This window comes from Phyllopteryx taeniolatus, chromosome 9 (assembly GCF_024500385.1).
Source record: "Phyllopteryx taeniolatus isolate TA_2022b chromosome 9, UOR_Ptae_1.2, whole genome shotgun sequence".
Taxonomy (NCBI): domain Eukaryota; kingdom Metazoa; phylum Chordata; class Actinopteri; order Syngnathiformes; family Syngnathidae; genus Phyllopteryx; species Phyllopteryx taeniolatus.
In genome coordinates, this window is record NC_084510.1 from 22507489 (window position 1) to 22527227 (window position 19739).

The window sequence follows — 19739 nt, forward strand, 5'->3', positions numbered from 1 at the left end:
ACCTCTCACAATGATGCAGAATGACTTGTATTACCACTGAAAGGTGTGAGCTAGAGGTGATATAAATGTGTGGCTCGGGAAATATATTTTCAACTTTCCCCATTTGAGTCACTATGTCGTTAAAGGAGCAGTCCACACAAGAAGGTAAAAAAATGAAACGTTGTTTGCCTTATGAATCAGGAAGTAGCTTGCCAAATTTAAAAAATGGATGGAAAAACAAAAAAAACAATGGGTGAGCAATTTCCACAGAACTTTATGGGCATGGGCCAAGAAAGAACCCATTAAATTTTTTTACTTATTGTTGTCTTTTCTCTTTTGTTAGCATTGTAAGGGGGCATTTTTTTATTATCTTTCATTTTTCAGGATACATTAATCTCCATCTAGTCTTCAGGGTCACGAGTGAGCTGGAGCCGATCCCAGCCGACTTTGGGCGAGAGGCGGGGCAGACCTTGTGTACTGGTCACCAGCCAATCGCAGGGCACATACAGATAACAATTCATACCTATGGAAAAATTTTGAATCTTTAATGAACCTAATGTGCATGTTTTTAGAAAGTTAAAGATTGAGAAAAGCTACACAATCACAGGGAGAACCTGTAAACGCCGCACAGGAAGGACAGAGATGGGATTCATATGTAGAGTTTGAGGCACCCTGCTAACTAACAAATTGATTTAAAAATCTAATTATTCATCAGCAATTCACACAAAACCTTTGCTCTTTTGTTACGTTTACAAGAGGGTCCTTTTTTACATTATCCTTTCTTGGCAGATATACTGTAAATCTTTCAATCCTCATACAATTTGGTACTAATTCAAATAGTTTGGCATTGCTCTACTGAGAGCCATTATTTTATATTGTTAAAGGTTCAATTTTGGATTCAGCTGTTGTATCGGACCAATCCCATTAGATTGTGCAGGTGTACTTAATGAAGTGGCCGTGAGTGCATATAGGTGATGCTGTCATGTCCTCTGTGTGAGTAACAGGTATCAGGTCCGTGACACAGACAAGGCGATGATGGCTAGGGAGGAGGGGGCGTGGGGTGGAATGCGCTGGGCGGGGCCTGGAGAGCGAGCACAAGCGACATCAGTCAACCTCCGGGTGGAAAAGGCTGAGGGGTGGGGGTGGGGGGGGGGGGGGGGAGTTCAATGCGGGGGCTGGCGTTCTGAGATACTCTCTAGCGAGGGAAACTACAGAAGGTTACGGTTAGCCCCTAATCTGAGGAAGAAAAACCTGCGAGGCGACAAGCCAAAATGTGCACAAGGAAGAAAGAGTGTTAGGACAAGTGAGACAATGTGAAAGGAGAGGACACATGAAGTGTGACAACACAAAGTGAAAATGGAGGACACTGACAGAAGTTATGAAGTGGAAAATCAGACAAAATAGAGGAAAAAGGAGGACCACAAGGAAAGAGTTCATCTTGGTCCAGTTACCAAGAGGCGATATTGCAGGGTGTTGGGCGAGTGGGACAACATTCAAAAGTGTGAGCAGAAGGTGTCTGACCTTTATGTCCTTTGAGGACATAATGAGTAAGCGCACTGGGCACGCTCAACACCGCGGCACAATTCCAGCTTACATATAGTAACAGCGAGAATAAAAGTTTGCAATAAAATGAGCACGTGCTTGGAGAAAGGAATTAATTTTAAACGTCAGTCACATCTGCGTGCCCGCGTTCAGATTTGCTGTTTTGAATTGCATTCCCTTTGTTTTGCTTTCTTTGAATTCTCTTTCTCTCTCTACGCATTTGCAAGTTGACAATACTTGAATGTGTTACAGTGTGTTCATGGTCATCTACCGAGCAAACTAACAGGCATGTCAGTACCAAAGAACTCTAACAAGGTAGCAGATCGGTGCAAGTATGGGTAAATAGCATGAAGCCGACATAGGCAGAACTGTATCATTCTCTGGGAAATGTGGGGAATGGGGAAGGGGGTTAATGAATGAATCCTCCTGTATTGAAAAAAACTAACGGACACATGACAGAAGTGTCCTCCTATTCAGGCAAATCAAATGCTACATGAGATCTCTGCTATAAGGACCACTGCACTTGCCTCGATATTTACAGGCCCGTCTACTGCAGGAGGAATGGAGAGAAGGGGGAAGAGGGGGAGTTCCGGAGTATTTCATCGTTAGAAGGGGCGGCATTAGCTACTCCTTGTCTTTGGCATTCAGAATACTCCGTATACATATTTGCCAACTCTCGTCCAGGCATGAAGAAGCGAAACATAAACGTCTGAGCAAATTGAGCCCTCTGTCGTAAAGCACGTCGGCACAGTTATCCACACATTGATTCCACTCACTACCTTACATAAAATGAATTATACATGTTCCATCGATCTAATATTAAAGATTTGTTTCCAGCTCTTTAACATCATATTAATAATGCATGTGAATATTTAATATTTCAGGCCAATCTGTCATCATTCTGGTCATCAAAAATTGCTTTACTCTTGAGGGATCGAATTACCAATGTGAGCAAAGAGAGGAGGCAATTATGCAGGAACAACTACCATATCCACTTTAACCAAATACTAAGCCAAAAAAATAAAAAAACTTTCTTAGAATAAAGACATGCATCCTATATTGGCACGAATGGATGCTTCTATAATTTGATCCTCAAGTGAAGGTTGTCAAAAAGGGGAAAAAAAGTTCCCAACTAATATCTAAAGACATGAAGCGAGACATGAAGAAGGAGCAGAGGGAGGAGAAAGAGCAGGAAGAAGTGAGCGAGAGAGAGGCAGAAAGAAAGAGCGTTGCATTTGTCAGATAATCGGCGGGGATTATCTGAGCTGTGCCGGGGTACAGGGAAGCACTTACCCTTGAGTCCAGCTAGAAGACAGCAGGGTAAGAAGGGACAAACCAGAATAACATAAAGACTAGCAACAAGGCTGGAGGAGAGCAATCACGAGAGACCCTGACTGACCGAGCAGCTAGCGGCATTACTGAAGAAGGGTAGACAGGCAAAGCACGAAGAAGAAAACACAACTCAGAAGAAAAACAACAACAACAACAACAACAACGACCGATACCGACACGAGACCTCGTGGCTTAATGTGAGTTCATGTGAAGACGACGTGTGACAACAGACGCTGAGGCGGACTGAAGAGAGAACGAGGCAGACAGAGAGAGAGAGAGAAAGGGAGAGAGAGAGAGAGAGAGGAAGAGAGCGTCAAGCATCCCCGTCACTCCGCTGTAGTGTTTTGTTGTCCATTTTGGGACAGTACTTAAGGAGTGGAGAGCTACTTATGAGGTACCACCGTTTTTTGTTTTTTTTAAGTGACAACACATAAAGTACCTGTCAAGAGGAAGGTTAAAGGTCAAAGGAGTTTAAGAGGTGCCACTATGTTTACATTAGGGATTATCTGCTGGACTAAACACTAGTCTTTACGCCGATCTGATCGGCTTGATCGGTGTCGGCCGATAATTAGCATTTTATGCTGATCGGCTTTAATGTCATAATTCGCCAATCTGATCAATGATGTCATTGCAAAAGCTTTAAAACTAAAGAGTTCTCTTTGTCCTCTTCTGCTTCGATTCCTCTTAAAATAAATCATGTTCCAGCTGATGAGAACATTTGCTGTAATGTGCCAATCTTCCTCTAAGAATTGCTTTTTATTATTACTTCGACGAATGGCTAGCCTTTTCGGAGGGCTTATTCATGCCCGATGATAATTCATCAATTTTTGCCAATGCATGAATCCTGGTGAAATCCAATATACTGTATAGTTAGCGCCCTGAACACAACCCCTCAAAACTTAGTTGTGCTCCATGGAAAGTTTGGAAAAAATAGTGCGTGGCACCAGTTCGACCGATCAACCCGAAATTAGATGATATGTCTATCACGACAGGACTCACTTAAAAAGTCTCAAGGACCCATGAAATTGAACAGGAAGTCAGCCATTTTTGGAAGTGCAGGGCTCATAGTTTCGCAAAGTCCTACGAGGGAATTAGTCCCAATTGAAAGAAGGTAACCAACACAAATTAACAACGCTAAATTTCAAAGCTTTTTTTTTTTTTTTTTTTTTTTTGCCTACACCATCTAATGTGGGTGGGGCATGGTGTCAAAGTTTGACCAAAAGACAGGGCTTTAATTTTCATTGTGTTTTCATTTCAACCAACAAAACCGTGCAACCCTGTGATGCATCAGTCCAAAATGTACTGCATGCCAACAAGACTGCTTTTGTTTCGTGGATTTTGTTGGTTTCTTGTATTGTCCACGGTCATGTTGATTTGTGACTACTCCTTATATTATGTGTAGGATAGCATATCTCAAGGATAAGGGGTTACTCCTAATAATAAAGAATATCATTTTAAAAGTCCAATCAGAACCTTCCCAGGACTGTTATTTAGCACTGCAGCGGAGTCAGGAGGGAGATGTACATTATGATCCCAGTGCCATTCAAGACCACCAGGGGGTGAAACATGTTTGCGCAGTGTTCCACAATGTTTCAGGGGAGGGGTCGGGGGGATCGATGGGGTCGGGGGATCGGTGAGGTCGTGTCACCGTGGCGACGCTTTGAATGGCGACAGCTGGCGTCAGAGGAGTCAATTAACCACAAGAACGATCACATACTGGACAAAGAAACCAATGGAGAAACAACATAGAATTTATGTGATAGGGTTCGGAGGAGCTGAGCCAATTCATACCAATTTGAATGCAATTTAAATGCAGTTTCAGTGCAATGCTGCGGTTAAAGGAGAAGAATATACATACTTGAGGGGCTATTTTGTTTTGTAGTCTTGGAGTATGTTTTAAAGAATGCCAAAATGTTCTTCTCCTTGACAATTTTCTCGACACAGACTGAAAAGATGCAAATTGGAAATCCTTATTTTATTCTGAATAGCAGGATCTATTACGAAGGAGTAGAACGCAGTATTACGAATCAAATCAGTTGGTCGGAAAGTTTCATATTAGTATTACGCGCTTAGCCAATTGAGAATGAGATGCTTAGATTTGTTTTAATGAATACAATTTGCAGTTAAGGTGAATTCATTTTAAAAGAGCGATTTGGAGAAACAAGAAACAGTGAGAACAGAATTGGGGACAGATGTCACATGACTGCAGAAAGTCTTACCTTCACCTTTCTACCTGACATGTTGGGTGATTAGAGTGTAGTGGTATACTGTATTAAACACTTCTGGCCTACGGTTTGGAAACGAGAGCAGGACACGCTGACGTCAGCTTGAATTCCACCCCAGCGGGCTTGAATGTTCAGATCTCATGTGAGGTGGTTGTTGTGGTTTCACACCACTATGATCACATCTTTCCTAAGTTGGTCGTTGCTAGTGAGCTTATGGGATAGCCTGTTGGGAGTGGTTGGAGTGAATGAGTGGTGGTCCAAACCATGAGAGGTCAAGGCACATGTGTGAGTGCATGTGTGTGTGTGTGGATGTGTGTGTGTTAGTTCTACCAGCACGTTTGTGACCGCAAAAGTGGAGCGCATGAGCGTGAGACATTCATGAGCCGTCACTGCGTCATGGACGAAACTACCGACGGTCTACATCAGCGTGACGCGCTTCGGGCTACTTACAGAACTGAGAGATGGGAGCGTCCATTTGGGCCGAGGCACCGCCTTTAGAGTTAAGTTTCTGGACCTGAGTGGGTGGGACAGGCTTGTGGGACTGGCCGGTGGCACGATACATGGCCTGGACCCAGAGGATGCGGTCTTGCTCGTCATCGCTGGCGAAAATCACAGTGTCCCCTTCCTTCACTGCGTTGAAGAAAGCCCTTCCGCCATCCAAGCCTGACACGAGAGCAACAAACTTAGATATTCGGCTTCACGTTTAAAAAAAAAAAAACAATTTGGGGACTGATACCAACTCACCTGGCTGCGGGTCACTGTAGTCCACAGTGTAGCCGTCCAGCTGGAGAAGCTCTTGTGGTTCTGACTTCTTCTCTCTGTAGCTGCACATGGCGAATGTGTACTGACTCACCTATGGAAGAAAGCGTGAGACTTCAAATATACACGAAGGCGCTCTCGAAATCAGATGTGAACCAGTGATTGTAAGTAACAAATGGATTCACCAATAAATGTGTTTTCAGTTCAAAACTCTTTGGCCATTAAAATGTTCTACTTAGCAATGATTTAGTGACCATATGTTGTACTGTATAATTATTTAGTCTCTTAAAATATAACCGCAACCACACAAAAAAGAACAAATACATTCTATACACTCACAAGTTCTAAATACTTAGTGTGAAGCTCTTGGGAATTTAAATGAAATATACCAACAAAATTTAAATGTCAGTGACAATACCTATACCGTATGTCCTATTTATTTTTTCTGCATTAAAAAAAGTGAAAACTCATTAATATAATGTTGTGGCGACCTTAGATTTCTTGTCATTTTGTTTATTTTGCTACCTTATTTAGCTGTACGAGATAAACAATAAACACCACTCACTACGATGCAGTACAGTTCTACTTTATCTAAAATGAGAAGGGCATTTAGTTATTTAAGTAAAAAATATATTTTTGGTCTTTGAAAAGGAAAAACATATACAGATTGAGGTTGCCATATTACATGAAAAATGAAATTTTATGGGGGTAAAGTCATGGAGGAAAAGTCATATTGCAAGAAAAATGCTTAAGCAAGTCGTAATTTTATGGGGGGGGGGGGGGGGGAATCATATTTTCCCCCAAAAATTCAGTTCGACATAAAAGTCATGTTTAAGAAAAATAATTTCATAATTTTACAGGTGAAAACTTGTGATGTTCCTAGAAAAACGTTTTAATATTTACACTACTTTTAGATATAAAATTACATGAAAAATGTTCAGTGTTATGTCTAAAACGTTATAGTTTTATGAGAAAAAATATATATTTTATGGGAAAATTGTTTTTGTATTACATGAAACCTTTGCAAGTTGGATAGGGAAAAAAATTCTAATTACCTCTAAATATTTATGTTTTGTGGTCAAGAGTAAGATTTAAAAGAAAAACTCACCTGCACAAGAACAAAGAAACGCTTCTTCCAGCGCTTCCAGACATTCTTCCCAAAAGCCCACATATACCTGCCAAAACATTCAGACACAAAAGCAAAAGAATTACCTCATTAAAAGATTTATTAAAATCGATCCACAGTGCTGGTTTTGCAGGAGATGGCACATTTGTTGCCCTCAATCTTTGTTGAACTGCCAACATTCAAATAATAAAAAAAACAAATTGATCCTGTTGTCCACCAGAGGGCGTTGGGTACTTCCCAACATTTTTCCGCGGTACACGACGAGGCCGAGGAGCTGAGAGTTCTACTAAAAAGGCACGGAGAACCAACGTGCCTGCAGCCACCCAGTTGCTTACTTACCCGCAGTGTTTCATATTTTGGGGTTTGTCCATGCGAATGGCAAGTTTGATCCTGAGGTCTTGGTCAGGGCAAGCCTTGGTCAATGTCATCTTATGGAGCTCAGACTGCTTTGGGCTGTTCGGAGTCGGGTGTAGAACAACCTGCATTTGAAACAAATCAAAAAATCATTTTTGTGGTTTCTGACCGAGCAAGCGATGTGTTTGACAAACAAACAAAAGGAATGGAGGCAGAGAAACATGCCAACGCTTCCCGCTGCCTCTGTCTCTAATCTCTCTTTGGTGCATTAAAGAGCTTTGAGGAAATCGGACTTCCTGCCAGTGCTGCTGCAATGGGAGATCAGAAGGCCTTGTTACAGCCAAGGTCACCTCTACTTCTGGGACTGTAGAGTAATTACCAATATATCACCACATTGCTACCATACCCAGAGGACCACTACATACTCATTTAACTGGAAAAGTATAGTGGCTTAAAAGAAGCACAAGTGCATCTGTGTTGTCGCTTGGGCGACCTTGGACAATCTATAGTATTTGTGGCACCTCTGGAGGTGTGTACAAACTGTATCGCACATTTAATGGATCAGATTTCAAAATATAATATCATCATATTTTTGCATATAATAATCTTTTTTGCATAGACATTTTGTGGCTTTTCGAACTTCTATGATTTTGTGGTTTTCAAAAATGCATGTTTATTTGTATTTCGGCAAAGTTAAAAGTAAATTACACTTCACAACAACAAAATACAAACAACTCAAAAATCAGTTAGCTCGCATTAACAGACAGTGAGTGATAAGCTAACCTTTGAAGTCTGCAAGGTTCCTCTAGATGAGGAGACGATGAGACTTGGACTGGGACCATTTAGCTATTTTAATAGTTGGAAGTATATCACAGAAGCCAGTGAGCTCATCAATTACGTGCATATCAACTATTTGCTCAGTATGCAGATGCTTCATTATGTAGCCCCGCATAATGTAACGAGATAAAGAAAGAGGTATATAGATAATAATGCTCAGTTTTTACTGACATTTACAGTTCCTAGATCAGGGTTCACCAACATGGTGGCATCAGGTCACCCCACAGGATTACATGAGTCACCTGCTGGCTTGGTCCAAAAATATTATTAAAATATGACTTTCTTCTCCATTTAACTTTAATTTTGACCTTCGTAACATAAAATTAGGACTTTTATTTTTGTAAGATTACGTTTTTTTCCCGACAAAATATGACATACGACATTTCTTTTTGTAAAGATAACATCTTTATCTGGATCCAAAAAGTTTGGAAACCCCTAACTTTAAAACAATTACGTGCTGATGATGTATGCACATACTTGGAATGCATGTCTGCTGAATGCATACTGATCTTTTAGGAGTTAGCAGTTTTAAAGGTGACAAAAGACGGCACCAAAGCCATGAACATTTTTCTACATGATTTGAATAAATATTTTGTTTGAAGGGAAACCAATGCGTTACCCTGCCCAGCTCTTTGTCCTCCAGTGCCAGAACTCCGGTGCTCTCGGTGAACAGTTTCACCTTGACAGCAGGCAGAGGGTGTGTGGTGGTGAAGTCGCCCTGGGTCCCCCAGCTGAAAGACACAACACAGATGACTCCAGAGGTCAGTTTCCATGACATCCCACAACACTGGAGACTTCATCGCCTTGGACCACTTTTACAGTGCTGTCTGGGAGAAGGTTTGACTTTCCTATCTCTACTTTTTCTCACCTAAATCAAATAGCAAAGGAAATTAGTTGTATGGACATCAAATTAATAAAAAGGAATGCTCTATTTTTTGACACCGTAGCCATCAATCTGCAACATAATTGCACAATAAAAAAAAAAAAAAAAGATCAGACAGCTCATTGTTTATAGACATACTTACACTAATACTTCATCTTCCTGATGTTTGGGCTAAATGTCTTCTGCCGTTTATACGCCACATATCTTAAAATCTGAACTTGGCAAGATTTGAAGATCACAATCAACACCCACCTTACCACCCAAAGTGACTGAGTGGCTGGCTGTACAACAGGAAGATGCCAAAGACTTGCTCAAGTCAGCAAATCTCCTTTTCGGTTTAAAGGGACAACAGCAGTGCAGTTCTGAATCAGTGCTGAGAGAATGCATGGCACTTATTGTGCACTTATTTTGGAGGCAACACTAACTTTTGACGACAACTCATTGCTTTGGATGCTGCAACCTGGGCAATTTTCTAGGTGATTTTTTTTTTTTTGCAAAGCTCACTCTACCCTGCAACATTTACACCTTGTGGCGCAATCTGAGGTTCATTAATGGACGTGACAGGGCTCCGCTCCCACAGTGTCTCTCTTTCTCCCAACAGGTAAAACTGTGGGACCCTCAAGACCAAGTCAAGAGAAGAAAGGGCTTTTATTACTAGGCAACAGGGAAACTTTTTTTTTTTTTAGTTTCTCATAAAAACATCTTAGAAGTGCCAAATTGGGACACATTCAACTGACAATTTGAAGAGGATATTGCACCTCATAATTTTGCTGAACAGACAAATTCGGCAGAGAGCGTAACAATTGGAGATCGTACTTAGAATTAAACATCATTCAATATAATAAAGCACTTGCCCTCATCTCAGCTGAGTTTGAGAAATAGAAAACCCATGCAAGCACGGGGAGAACTCAGAAAGGCCGAAATTTGGACTGTGAGGCAGACGTCCTAACCACTTGCTCACCGTGCTGCCCTAATTTTACAGTAAAATGCAATTTGTGGTCAAATTAGACTTTATTTCCCTGACTCCTTAAAGTCCCTGTAAAGTGAAAATACATATCATTTGTAAATTTGACACACCGCAGAGAAGCTTGCCGTTAACAACTCTGCCAAATTTGAATGATTGAAAAAAAATCAGTGTATAAAATGAGGCTTCAAAATTGTCAAAAATTAAGCCACTGAAACCATGTCCCACTCAACTATCGACTGTGAATCAAATGCCACGGCTACTACCTAAAGCTACTTTGTCTAGCATCTTTCTTATGCATACACAAAACTACATTTTTGAGCCACGAAAATAAGCCTCCAAGGCTGAAATATATCCCACTGGGTTGTCGCTACAACGAGGCACTCTAAAGCGGCCATGCCAGCACGAAGCCCTTGTCCACACACTGGCTGTTACGATGGACTTTAAAAAAAATAATTTTACCTTGCTCTTCCTTGTATCTGTGATGTGCATGTACTCAAGGCCGAAAACTAGGCACTCTAATTGGCCACACCAGCGTAAAGTCCCGCCTGTCCACATGCTGGACAAATGTAACCTTGCTCTTACACCTTGTAAGTGTGTGCGTGCGTGTCTTACGTTGGCTTGGAGGCTTCCGCTTGGTCAGTCTGGAGCTTCTCTCCTCCCTCCACCTCCATGGTGCAGTAGACAATCCTGTTGGGTGCCAGAGACTTCAGGCCCTGAACCTCCATGATCACCACCTGTAAGCACAGACGCCACATGACCCTTCACATCAACAAATACAAATAAGATGAATGGGACAGGACAGGAACTGAGCAGGGAGAATCTATTGCTCTTGTATCTTAAAATACCGCCCCAGGATTACGACAAAGTTTCCATGAAAGTGAACACACATACCTTTTGCATGTGCACTAACAGCTTTTGGGAGTCATTTAGCAGATTAAATATACTGCTGACTTTTAATAGCTCTGAGATTATGTAGTTAAAAATAGCAAGGGGAAACATTGAAAGGACAGTCAAAGCCAAAAAGGCTTTCCAGATTTTAATCACACCACTTCCTGCCACCAATGTATTCTTTGTTTAAACACAGTTTATGTGCAGTGCACATTCGGAGCAGGCTTGGTGACAGGAAATATGATTATTACTAAAATTAATAATTCATTACCTCCTCCGAGAAGGTTTTCGTCATTGTTTTTGTTTGTTTATGAGCAGTATTATGCACAAGCACGGAGCTAAAGCACAATTGAAAGAAAGGAGAGAGTTATTGCGGCGTGAGACAGAAAGTGAGCGCGACAGGTCATCTGGGACAAAGATACACCAAGTAAAGAGTAAATAAAGACACTTGCCTGTCCTGCTAGTCATAAAGTCTTGTGTCTTTTCTTATTTGTATTTCTCTCCCAACCAGTGTATTTACATCTACCAAGAAGGTTTGCTCATTATTTAGCAGGGAACTGAATTCTGTCATGGTCTGTGTTTTGGTTTGGGTTGTGTTTAGTTTTCTTCCATGTTTTCCTGTGTTCCATGTTTGTCGTGTGCTCATTTGGTTGTTGTGTCCACCTGTTCTCGTCTACCTTGTGTCGACCAATCAGCTCTCTCCAGCCACTCGTGTCTTGTCCAGGTGTTCCTCGTTGTCTCGTCAATCTGTTTGTATTTAGTTCCCTGATTTCTTTCTGTTCTTGTCGGTTCATTGTCGTTGTCGTTGTTATTGTCAGGTGTCATTGTCCCTATCTGTTCTACGTCCTATTCACCAGTGATGGTTTGTTTCCAGTTTTAGGTATTTAGGTGTTTCTTTGTTACTTTGGTTTGGTTGTGGGACTTTGTTTAGTTTTGCTTTATCCATGTCCCTTGTTGGCTGTTTTTGAAGATTAAATATTAGTTTTTTGAGACTCCCGCACTCCTGCCTTTCCTCCCTGCTTCCCTGCACTTGGGTCCTCCATGTTTTTTGTCTTGCCTTCCTCGCCTTCGACCACCCCAACCGTGACAGAATGAACTGACAAGAATTGAACGAAACCTGGGAACTAAATACAAAGAGATTGACGAGACAACGAGGAACACCTGGACAAGACACGAGTGGCTGAGAGAGCTGATTGGCCGACACAAGGTAGACGAGAACAGGTGGACCCAACAACCAAATGAGCACACGACAAATACGGAACACAGGAAAACATGGAACAAAACTAAACGCAACCCAAACAACCCAAACCAAAACACAGACTATGACAAATTAACAATTCAGTAAATGAACCCTTTTTGGGGACTTTTTTCTTCACGTCTTAGTAACTAAACAATGAACCTTAATGACAATAATGGAGTATTCCATCACGTGTAGCAAGTGGTTATGTATGAAGTTGCTAAATTTGGCAACGAAATTATGATTATTCGGTCCTAGTGAACATCTGTGCCCCAAGGGGAAGCATCCAAGTGAAATACTTCCAGTTTAACTAACTCTATATCATTTTGCCAAAACATACTTTGTTGTTTTCTCTTGCGGGACTGTTGAAATCAAATAAAAATATACGAATACAAAAGTTTGTGATGCACATATCAAAAGAAATACTAGACAGAGACATTAAACCATATTTCAACTGGATATGTTCAAGGTATTTTGTCAGATTTCAGGTTGCAGACTCAGTTAGACAGTAAACATACAGTATAATTGGGCTCTGTGGAGATGTTACCCTCCCTCCCACACACACGTGTGCAAAAACACACAGTCGACACATGCACATATGTGACCGTCAAAATTGCTCTGCATTCATTTCTTGCAGCATTTAGCAGAATGATTCGCCTACTTCAGCACTGAGCTGCAGAAAAAAAAAAAGTGTTGCATCTCGCACATGGCGCACTCGAAGCGGAACTAGCTCTGCATTATGAGGACCGAGCTGTGACGGCTCCCCGTTCCGAGTCAGTAGCTCGGTCTCAGACAAGCTGATAACGAGATGACTCATACCTGACGTTAAAGAGCAGGTAAAGGGGGATTTATGTAAAGTGTCAGCCTTCACACGGCGTCTGTTCAGCCGTCTGAAGAAGTCTGCTGTCTGTTTCTAAACTTAGTCTGGAGCAGATAAGGAGGTTTCTGATTCAGACAACTACACTTCTACTAAATGCTATATTTTCTTACACATGGGTTTTACATATTGATTGGTGGTCCGTCCGCAAGTCAGCGGAGACGAGCTGACGGGTGGATGCACGGAATTTTGATATAAGCCGCCTCCAAATTCAGGGGCTGCATCCTTTGGAGGCTACAACCGAAGGCCGATAACATCATAACGCCTTCATTGAAGGCTATCCCAGCTTTAAGGCTGGTTCCAATGCCCACAAATGTAGCAATGAAAAATGTGTCAATATACAGAATGAGTAGATTTCACTTTGAAACTCATTTGAACATGGGACCTTAATGGGACCTTTGATGAAATTTCAGAAAGGGGTATCGGGGGGGTTGCCCACTGTCCTATGACTGACACCTCATCACTCACACCTTCTATGATTCTGGTGTGGTGGTTTCTTAAAAGTCAAATCTGAGTTTCAAGATGGGGCCCAGAGAGGACTGCTTTTTTCATAGATTATTTTACTAATGTACTATTATCAGGTCAATACAACAGAGTGATTTCTTTCTTTTTTTTTTTTTTTTTTTTTTTTTTTAAATAGAAAATTCCTCTTAGAGTACTGTACATGTGACTTTAATAATGCTAACATGTAGCCATAAAGCATTTTAATGCAAAGCTAAGGGTGGGAACATATGACTCAATCGGGAAAGCGAGACCGCATCACATCGAGCAGGGGTTAATGTAGTTTTTAGAGGTGCCATTAAATGCTTCACCTCCATAGACCATGCTAGTTGGGTCACTCAAAGGACTTTACCTCCAAAGTGAAGGAAAGGACCACATCAGACTTGGACAGCGTGTTTTCATCCTCCTGGCCCATGTCGATGATGGAGGTGTTGTGTCCTCTCTTCAGCTTCTGGAGCTTGAAATCTCCACCTTTGGACACAGGCATGCTCTCCAGATTGGCCATCAGCTGGTTCACTGAAGACTTGAGCTCTTCAATGTACATGGCTTCCATGTCTTTCGACACAAACTTGGGGAACCTCCCACCCTGTAGAGAGTCAGAAAATGTGTTGTTATTACTGGTAACAGTGGAGTAAATGTTTCCTGAATGAGAGTGATAGTCACCGGGCACTGTTTGTAAAAGTGTAAAAATTGTCCTTTTCCCAGCTCACACTTGATTTAACAACTCTATACGTTTATTTTGTGGTGGCAGTAGTTGGTGGTTTTGATGTTCAGTTGCCATTAAATTGGCCACCTTATTAGAGGTGCAAGTCTGACCATAATTGTAAAGGCAGAATTTTTGGATAAAGCTGTTTGAATCTGCTTCAATTGGACAAATATGCCTGATGCCATGGCCATTAGTGTTTATATAGATAAATATATTATCTAAAGAGTACGGCGCTGCTTTCCGTGGGTGGTAGACTCACACCTTTTCAACAACATAGTAGCTATGTAACAAAGGCAAAGCGCCCCCACAGTGTTGAACTCACCCGTGCAATCTGGTCGGCCATCTGAAGACGACCATCCAGCTCTCTTCTGATCTGTGCAGCCTGCTCGTCCAAGTTGTCCAGCTAAGAACATATGGGGAAACTCCATGAGATCATATTGGAGAAATATGCCATGTGGTCAGAAGGTCACCAGTACCGTCGTTATACCCATGTTTAAGTTAAAAGCAAACGTTGAAATCCAAGGGTACACAAAGATGATACTACAGTGGTGCTTTCAGACACACATACTGTATTTGAAATCATCTTTTATCACTGAAATGAATGAAAATGCCATTAATCTGCCATTCAATTCATTGTGATGTTTCTTCTGGTGTGCACACCTTTGCCACTAGGAAGCAGTAGAATAGTCATGCATGCAAACACAAACGAAAAAGAATAAAACCTCTACTACTACTGTAAGTTACTCAATAAGATGCTGTAACATTAATAAGCTTTCGTAGAGGATAAAGAATACATGTCTGTGACTATGGTGATGTTATGTGTCATGTGTTGTTCCACCGTTTGTGTTCCACTATCCATTGCTTAAAGGGATCTAAAACCAAAGCAAACACTGGCCAAACAACCGCTTGTGTTTTTTGAGGTAAGAGTTCTACGGCCAAAAAAAAAACAAAAAAAACAACCACATAACTTTTCCTCAAAGTCTGCTACTTAACGCATAATGGGATTAACGGCATTAAAATGAACAGGCAAATGAAGACAATAGGTGTAATAATGTTTCTATTACTGTATGTCTTTTAATTAAATACCACTGTCATATGGAAAGTTCCATCATGACATCATCATGTATGGTCACTACATGGTGCAAATTTACACACACTATCATGACTCACAACTCCAAACAGTAATGTTGAAAGGACCTCCGTTGCCACGGCGATCATACAGCGCTCCAAAAGACCATATTAATCAACATAATGGGATGTGACACAAGTGTATGCAAATGTTGTTAGTCATTTTATCCCCAAAATGGCTCCCATAACAAGGTGAAGTATCCCATTACAACCTATTTGAGGGTCACAGTTACCAAATTGACCACACTCGCGAGTGACTGAAACAAATGCAGCCATGGAAACAATGCTAAGCGATTATATATTCTATCCGGCCGGTTTGTTGCAAGAGGCTGTAGCCATAGCAGCATGTTGTAATAGCCAGCCTAAATTGAATAGATGAGAATGAAAGGAAAATCCATCACTGTCTCACAGGCACCAACCATGCTGCCATCGCCATAGAGACCAATAAAAGGCGCCACTTTGTGAACTGTTATATTTCTTGTTGATTTGAGAGGCGGTTGGCATAAAATCCGATCATGACAGTAAAGCTCAGACAACAAAAAGATGTTTTGACTCAAATGAGAAACAGAGCTGTGGCACTCAACGACTAAACAAGGTTAAGCGAGGCTGCAAGTTTGGGCCCTGGAGGAATGAAAAGATAAATTCATGCCTCCCGCTCATCAATAATGAATGGGAATCTGAAATTAGCTAACGTGGAGAAATAGAGGAGAGGTCTGATGTCTCTTTCTTGCTGCCTGGAGAGACACTACGTTTTTATCCTTCACTTCTTCCTGCTCTTGCCAAATGTGATTGTGAGCAGACACCATTGCTTCTAGGGGGGCACGAGGCTCATAGAAACAAATCTTGCAGCATCAACACAGCTCCAAAAACATTTCTAACCAGCAGTGTATTATGGGTTTAAGTATTAAAATACATTTTCAAATTAAAAAAATCCCCTTCAGCTACCTTGGTGCTACATTGCAAAAATCCTGGATTTGAACTGGACTTGTCTCTCGGGCTTCACCACATTAACGTGATTCCTTTGCGAGAGAGGCAGTTGCTGGTTGATTTTTTTTTTTTTTTCAAACTCTTCCAGGCACAACAGTGGTTTAAATTTGAACTCAGACAAGACCGAGATTCATGGAAGACAGCAAACGTCCTTCTTCTGTTGTTTTCCAGTTGTCCACTACTGTGTAATGCTCATTACTGCCCCCAAAGGACGGGTGTCGTTTCTGTCACATTATACAGTACATTGTTACAATGATAGGAGCGAGGACTCTACCACCATCGGGCATTATTGTTCCAATGAGAGCTCCTAAGTAGTGTTTTGTTAAATTGCTAGATTATCTAGAATCGTATTGGATTCACTTTATTCACAACTGCTTATCTTCACTAGGGTTGCTGACTTTGGGTGAGAGGTCAACTACAGGGCACATATAGACAAACAACCATTCACACTCCTAATCACACCTATTGATAATTTTGAGTCTGTGAACCTAAGAAATATGTTTTTGAAATGTGGGAGGAAGTCGGAGCACCTGGAGAAAACCCAAGTGCAGGGAGAACATGCAAACTCCACAAAGGAAGGCTAGGGATTTGAATCTCCAACCTCAGAACTGTAAGGCGGATGTGTTAACCACTCATCCCCCGTGCCTCCCATGACATGAATAATATAATATAATATATTCATAATTGTTAGCAATATTGTGCAACTCACAATATACTTTGAAGTAGCTGGGCTAAGAACATCCAAGGAATTTGACTCAATCTGATGGAACTCCAAAAAAGAGCGTCAGCTATTAATAAAATATCCAAATAAATAAACTAAATCGAAAATCAAATTAAACAATATAAAATGCTCATTCTACAATTTGTTACATGACCACACTGGTGACTCAGAACACTTGTATCTCATCATATTTTCCCATTGAAATGAATTGAAATAGCATTAGTCTCTTCCAACCGCCTGCGCCAAAAAAAAAAAAAAAATTAGTTTTATGTAATGTGTTTTTGATGAGTAAAAAAGCCCTCTATAATATTGTAATTTATACCAAAAAAAAATAAATATATATATATATATATATAAAGAAATGACATAATTAAACAGAATGTAAATAATTAAACAGTCTATGCATCATGATAAATGATTGGGCATTTTGCTGGTCCTTCCGGTGTGTGCGCCTTGGGGACAGCATAATACAGAAAAATTGATATACATACTTTACATGGAGATGGTCCTCACTCAACTGCAGTTATTTCAGTTGGTTTTGGAGAAGATAAAGACTATATGCTTGTGGGTATTGTTATATTGTCTGCCTACATGTGTTGCTTTACTGTTTATGTTCAAACAGCCATTGCTTAATGGGTTATAACACCGCAATTCCAATGTTTTTTTTCGTTAGCCTGTCAATGCTATTTTGCATTGTTTGTTAGCATTAAGTTACACAGACTTATGAGGCAGGGAAAACTATCTGGTTGTTTTAGGTACACAACTAACTAATAACTAATAAACAGCTTGAAGCCTCCTTTTTGAAGAATTGTTCATAATCTGCCAAGCTGCCGCTTATTGAAAAATGAGTTGAGCACGAGCATTCATTCTAATGAAAAAAAATTCCAGCATCTAGAAGAGGCTTTTCAAAACTATCTGATGTTGTAGAATTTGGATCGTTTGGCCACTGAGCGCCATCCAAGCTGTTGTTGTAGTTTTTTCTGATTTTTCGCAGGTGAAAAAGAGACCGTGTCCACACGTGTATATAGTGACATCATGTCTGTCAGGTGGCTTGTTCAACAAACGAGAGTGAGTGTCCACTGTCGAGTGTGTTGACACTGCAGGCCAGTGAACGAGCACGCTGCTGTATAACCCGGAGTTGTTGTTTAGTAGAGCACATAATCAGACGCCGCCACCAGCTGCAGGAAAATGGCCGCACTTGCAGTGCTGTTGGACAAGAGGCCAAGCATCCTATTGAGGAGAGACTTCCGATGTCAGAAAACCGCCCTTGACCTGCCCTTCCGCTTTTATGTCTGAGAGAGTGTCTTCCTTCCTCTCTGCAGGCCATCCTGCGTCGCCTGTCAAAACACTCTCACGAGTGGGGCGCGGCACACATCCGACACTAGCGCTCCCAAATGAACTGCTCGTGCCACGCATGGAGAAAAGCAACCTCTTACGGCTACGATGGTCTGACACTGCATTTTGACTCAACGGTGTGCACGCTCTTTCTCTTCAACTCAGCCCTTGGGATGGAAGGTTGAATCGATGGATAGTGCAGATGAAGATGATCTTGGGCTAGCTTGTTTTATTCATCTTTTAAACTTAAATGATTCCAGTTCATTCCCTAACTATCCTTCAAGATGTGGACAGTGTTGATAAGTATTGAAGTACAAATGCTTTGTTACTGTTCTTTTGTTGATTTTTCAGGTATTTGTACTTTACTTGAGTATTTGTTTTTCTGATCAGAATCATCTTTATTTGCCAAGTATGTCCAAAAAACACAAGGAATTTGTCTCCGGTAGTTGGAGCCGCTCTAGTACAACAACAACAGACAGTCAATTGACAGAGAACACTTTTGAGACATAAAGACATTGACAAAAAACAGTCACTGAGCAATAAGGGGTAAATAGATATCTGGTAATGCCGGTACATTTTTCATTTTATTTTTAATTTTTTTGACAATTGTGCAAAAGATGCAGAGTCCTCTAGCACTTAGAGCAGTTCAAATTAGTGCTTGCAATAGTCCCGTGCAATGACCATTGTGCAAAGGGTGCCGAGACTTCAAGGAGTGTATGCAGTTTAAAGTGACGAGTCGCGCGATAATCTGGGACAATGTTGGTTGTGCAAATGTTGCAGATACTCCTCAATCAGTGTGCAAATGGAGCAGATGCTCCAAATCGATGACATTTTACTTTGACTCCCTACATTTGAAAATGGATGTCCAGGTTTTTCAACAGTAGAATGGTGGAAGAGACTCTGATCATGTTAAGGGCCAGTCGTGGGAAGTCACACAGTAGAAATACCAGTACTTTGTGACTATATTTAAGTAGATTTTCCAAGTATCAATATTTTACTTGAGTATTGAGTGGGAGGCAGTTCACATCCAAACAGCAACTCTGGGAGACTATTCTGATATCCTGCAAAGAAATTAAAACAGAAACTCTCCAAAATCTCAGTCCAATGGATGCAAGAATTATGACGGTGCTATCAAATAAGTGGTCCTGTGTTAAAATGTAACTAGACCAGTTGTACTATATTATACATTTTTGATTGATTTAGCTTTTGATTTCAGTCATAACTTCCTAATGCTGCCAATTTAACGAATGACTATTTTTAGTTCTTTACAACCTATAAAATGTCCTGACACTCTGTTGTAGGTAATAATCTGGAACCGTTCCTTTAAAGTTGTTTATGTATAAAAATATACTGTT

At 40.9% G+C, this 19739-nt stretch overlaps 1 protein-coding gene across 18 annotated transcripts in view; it reads right to left on the minus strand.

Moving 5' to 3' along the window:
• Window positions 1–19739, minus strand: part of cadpsb (Ca2+-dependent activator protein for secretion b) — an 81121-nt gene that overhangs the window by 31418 nt on the left and 29964 nt on the right. For all 18 annotated transcript variants that reach the window (XM_061784475.1, XM_061784473.1, XM_061784478.1 and 15 more), the window contains exons 4-11: window positions 14536–14616; window positions 13860–14093; window positions 10617–10738; window positions 8774–8885; window positions 7303–7442; window positions 6946–7012; window positions 5823–5931; window positions 5529–5741 (exon numbers count right to left, since the gene is read on the minus strand). In XM_061784475.1, the coding sequence (XP_061640459.1) occupies window positions 5529–5741; window positions 5823–5931; window positions 6946–7012; window positions 7303–7442; window positions 8774–8885; window positions 10617–10738; window positions 13860–14093; window positions 14536–14616 (1078 nt within the window). The remainder of the gene's footprint in view (window positions 1–5528; window positions 5742–5822; window positions 5932–6945; window positions 7013–7302; window positions 7443–8773; window positions 8886–10616; window positions 10739–13859; window positions 14094–14535; window positions 14617–19739) is intronic.